This window comes from Oncorhynchus masou, unplaced genomic scaffold, assembly GCF_036934945.1.
Source record: "Oncorhynchus masou masou isolate Uvic2021 unplaced genomic scaffold, UVic_Omas_1.1 unplaced_scaffold_14979, whole genome shotgun sequence".
NCBI classification, from domain to species: domain Eukaryota; kingdom Metazoa; phylum Chordata; class Actinopteri; order Salmoniformes; family Salmonidae; genus Oncorhynchus; species Oncorhynchus masou.
In genome coordinates, this window is record NW_027004988.1 from 1 (window position 1) to 4,449 (window position 4,449).

The window sequence follows — 4,449 nt, forward strand, 5'->3', positions numbered from 1 at the left end:
AAAAAGTATTTAGTCAGCCACCAATTGTGCAAGTTCTCCCACTTAAAAAGATGAGAGGCCTGTAATTTTCATCATAGGTACACCAACTATAACTACAGGCCTCCCTCATCTTTTTAAGTGGGAGTATTTGCACAATTGGTGGCTGACTACATACTTTTTGGCCCCACTGAAATGTTCGATGTAGAGCTTTACACATCGCGAGAAAACACGCATTGCTGGCTCTGAGCGGAAGCTCTCACACACCAGTGGCCTCAGACCCTCCTTTATGCGTTTCCCTCTGTGTACCTTATTCAGCCCACACTGGTTAAGGTGAGTTGGGAGGGCTTGTCGTTGGCCCAAACAACCTTGGTTTAAGGATAATGTTCGCCTTTTTCATATGATTCTGCGTTTTGCATCATATGGGGAATGATTTCTGTATTTTGAAAGTTACATATCTTAAATTTGATTGCTGACAAGGAAAATATTTTGGGACAATGTCAACAATGGACTAATGAAACAAATAGCAAAATATTGTTTTGGGGTGGAATTTTATTTTAAGAGTCTATTGATGAATCTGTGCGTCAGACTAAGCTTAACTCAGTAGAGACTAAAGGATATTCCAGAGTTAACCATCCCTGAGACTGGGTGTGGCAACTCGTATATCTAAAGTTTAGTTTTAGGTTTTAGGTAGAGTGAGACCTTTTGTAAAATTTATAAATTAAAACATAGCATCAACCTACGTGACATCAAAGAGGGCCAACCAACTTTCTGGTAGAGAATGCAGTGATGAGTACTAAAATTGTCGCCCGTAATAAAGAGCAGTGTGCTATGATAAACTGTATCTAGTGGCTTCAATTATGTAACAGATTTTTTATTGCTTGGATGTGACTGCCCCCAGTGAAGAGTGATACTGAAGTAAAGGAATGAATCTGTGCCTCGAGTTTATCACCTGAGGAAGGTCATTGTCCTTGTCAGGCTTGATTCTCATGTTCTTCAGTAGAGGGCACTAGTGCCTAAACTTTCCATAGCTGTGTTGTACCTCGTTTCCCATCTTCAGAGAAGAGTAGTTATAGTCTGTACATTTCTATTTGTGTAATTGTACAGAGGAAGTTACTCTTTCTTACCTGTGTGTGTCCTTTGGTGTGCTTTCAAGTGAGAGCTCTTTGTGTAAACCTTTGAGCAGCCTACAAGGAGAGAAAATTGATGTTAGTGTCACTGAATGGATACCATGGAGAAGTACTCAACATTGGCCTCCTGAGGATATTTATTTCCAGCACGTCTCGGTAAGCAAACAAACAGCATCAAGAAACACATCTTCTGTATCTTTGACCAAACACGTTTTAGCCCTTAGCACATTAGCCTGCAAAGTATCTATATCAATGGTCTAAATGGCACTGTGGGTGCATTCATTCATTCATTCATTCATCAATCCATCCATTCATTCATTTATTCATCTATCCATCCAGAATCAGGAGGCTCACCAGGAAAGTCACAGAAGTGGATCCGTCTCTTCTCGAGCTCAGGTTTGTTCCGTCGGTTGTACCTGGGTCCTGTCAGCACCCATTGACCGTGGGCCATAAGCATGGAGTGGTGGGACATCTGGGTGACCTTTAACCCCAGTCTGCTAGAGGCCTGGAAGGGCGGTGGAGTGGTCAGCAGCTCAGCCTGGTTCTCAGGACTTCCCGGCTGCGAGTTGGGGGGTGAGGGAGGTAGGCTGTGGGGCTGTGACTGGAGCGACACCTTGGCGTGGTGGTGGTACAAATGCTCCGGCATTGCAAACAACGAGTCACCACCGCCGTGACCCACCGTTGTCAAGGAGACACTGTTCAGGTTGAGCATGGTTCTACCGTTGCCGGCTCCGCTGGTCCCTGATTGGTTGCTGCGGGAGAGTGTCATTGTAAGGTCAGCTCCGCTGACGGGGATGGGCATCTGGTAGACCTGCAGTTGTTGGGGGCCAATATGCAGCTCGGTATCTGAAACTGGGTGTCCGCTGGTGGCCATATCGGGTTTGATAAACATAGTGTTGACGGTCTGGGGAATGCTGAAGACAGACATGAAGTCAGGCAGGGTCTGGATGGAGCAGGACACTGGGACCTCCAACCAAGGCTCTGTCTTGATGTGCTGGAGGAGATGGGTCTGGTGGTGCTGCTGGGGCTTGTTGGGCCGGTTCAGGCCGGTGCAGAGGTGGGTGGTTTTGGGGAGGATGAGGTTGATGTTGATGCTGTAGGGAGCTGTGTTGTGCTTCTCCTCTGAGAAGTACTTGTCCACCAATGAGGCGCTCTCTCCGCAGTTCTTCTTGTCTGTGTGGGCCATGGATGGAGGATGGAGGAGACTGCATGTGGTCTGGGGGAGGTACCTTTCCATCTCCAACTGGGTCTAGAAAGAGGGAGGAGGAGGAAGTGGGATCGATGGGGAGGGATGGAGGGAGAGAGATTAGATTAGATGGAGACACTTCCTCGTGCAATGTTGTGTATCTCGGAAGAATCTCTTGTAGCTGTGTTGGGAATGTGTTTCCAAAGAAGAATATCTGCTGCTCACTTTTAGATAATTTGTTGAAATGTTCAGAAGCACTCTGTAGTGTTTTTTTATGGATTCATGATGTGCGCTGAGAGTCAGGAAGCAAGTTCAGGGAGTGAGTGTTTTAATAAATAAACGCATCTCAATACAAAACAAGAACAACACACAGACATGACACTGGAACAGAAACAGTAACGCCTGGGGAAGGAGCTTAAGGAAGTGACATATATAGGGCAGGTAATCAAGGAGGTGATGGAGTCCAGGTGAGTGAAGACGTGCAGGTGCGCGCAACGATGGTGCCGGATAAATATGGAAATGCAGCCCAAAATGCAGCCCAAAATCAGCCACAACTTTAACTGTGAGTTACTGGGGCCAAACGCTAGGGCACAGGGAGTTAATCCAAGCCAAAGCCCAGCCAATCAGTTGTGTAAAAATAATTCACTGAGCTGTTGATATACTTAAGCCCTATCCAGCTGTGCAAAATGGCTTACCCAACATCAGATACAATGGAGGGAAGAGAACAATTCACATCAGGCCTATTATGCCTCCACAGCCATTTGAAGTGCCAGCCTTGTCTGTACAGTATATTTTAAATCTCTTCCCTAGCAACTCTAGTGTTTGATGTGCTTTTCAATCAAATCTATTTATAAAGCCCTTCTTACATCAGCTGATGTCACAAAGTGCTGTACAGAAACCCAGCCTAAAACCCCAAACACAAGCAATGCAGGCAGAAGCACAGGGGCTAGGAAAAACTCCCTAAAAAGGCCAGAACCTAGGAAGAAACCCAGAGAGGAATCAAGCTATGAGGGTGGCCAGTCCTCTTCTGGCTGTGCCGAAAGTGGAGATTTTAACAGAACATGGCCAAGATGTTCATAGATGACCAGCAGGATCAAATAATAATAATCACAGTGGTTGTCGAGGTGCAGCAAGTCAGCACCTCAGGAGTAAATGTCAGTTGGCTTTTCATAGCCGATCATTCAGAGTATCTCTACCTCTCTTGAAGGGCACTTCAACCTGTGTGTGAGGTCAATAATACTTGGAAAATTCCTTATTTTGATGTGTATTTCAATCAAATCTATTTATAAAGCCCTTTTTACTTCAGCCGATGTCACAAAGTACTGTACAAAAACCCAGCCTAAAACCCCAAAACAGCAAGCAACGCAGAGTAACTAGAGCATCTATACTGTCCAACAATACGATAATGCAATAAAAAAATCCTTTGTCCATGGTTAGCTATGCAAATATATCTGCAACTAATCTCCAAATCAACATCCAACAACACCACTCAAGAGTTCTTTGTGGCCCTCACATTGGCACCACTATCCTTGACATAGCACTCAATGGTGTCTGAAGTCAAAGTGCAAGTAATATATGCCATTTAGCAGTGACTTTATCCAAATCGACTTACAGTCATGTGTGGATCAATTTTTACGTATGGGTGGTCGGGAATGTAAACCACAGCCCTGGTGTTGCAAGCAACACGCTCTAACAACTGAGCCATACAGGTCCATCGTCGACCTCACTATTTCTCCTCTCCTCTTTTTTAGGACCCATAGTTACTTTGGAATCAGTCATCTTGGTTTGTGAACAACAATGTAGTGTCATTTAGACTGCTGACTGGTGGTGACATACACAGTCTGATTACAGAAAGTCTAAGCATTGTGACATGCTTAGACTGGCCATAGAGTATGAGTATTGAGAGATATAGGAAACCACTGTGACTGGTAATGACGTGTAGTTTGGTCAGAGAAGCTGACTGGTAGTAGTGTGTAGTCTGGGCACATACAGTACAGTTTGATTATTGACAAGGATGGTAGGCCAGCCCACGCGGCAAACACAGCAACCCCAAACAGAGAAAGGAGATTACAATCATGAATTATAAAGGAAAAGCCAGCCACATCGCGGACACTGACGCCTTGCTCCCGGACAAGCTAAACACCTTCTTTGCCCGCT

The 4,449-nt window shown here is 45.1% G+C and overlaps 1 protein-coding gene across 1 annotated transcript; it reads right to left on the reverse strand.

The window, feature by feature from the left end:
• Positions 1-1,093: 1,093 nt before the first annotated feature.
• On the reverse strand, positions 1,094-2,355 carry LOC135531035 (Krueppel-like factor 5; the record flags this gene model as incomplete). Its single annotated transcript, XM_064959179.1, has 2 exons — positions 1,094-1,163; positions 1,461-2,355. Coding segments are annotated over 2 exons (965 nt in total), but the record flags the coding sequence as incomplete, so codon positions are not given.
• Between the last annotated feature and the right edge of the window lie 2,094 nt (positions 2,356-4,449).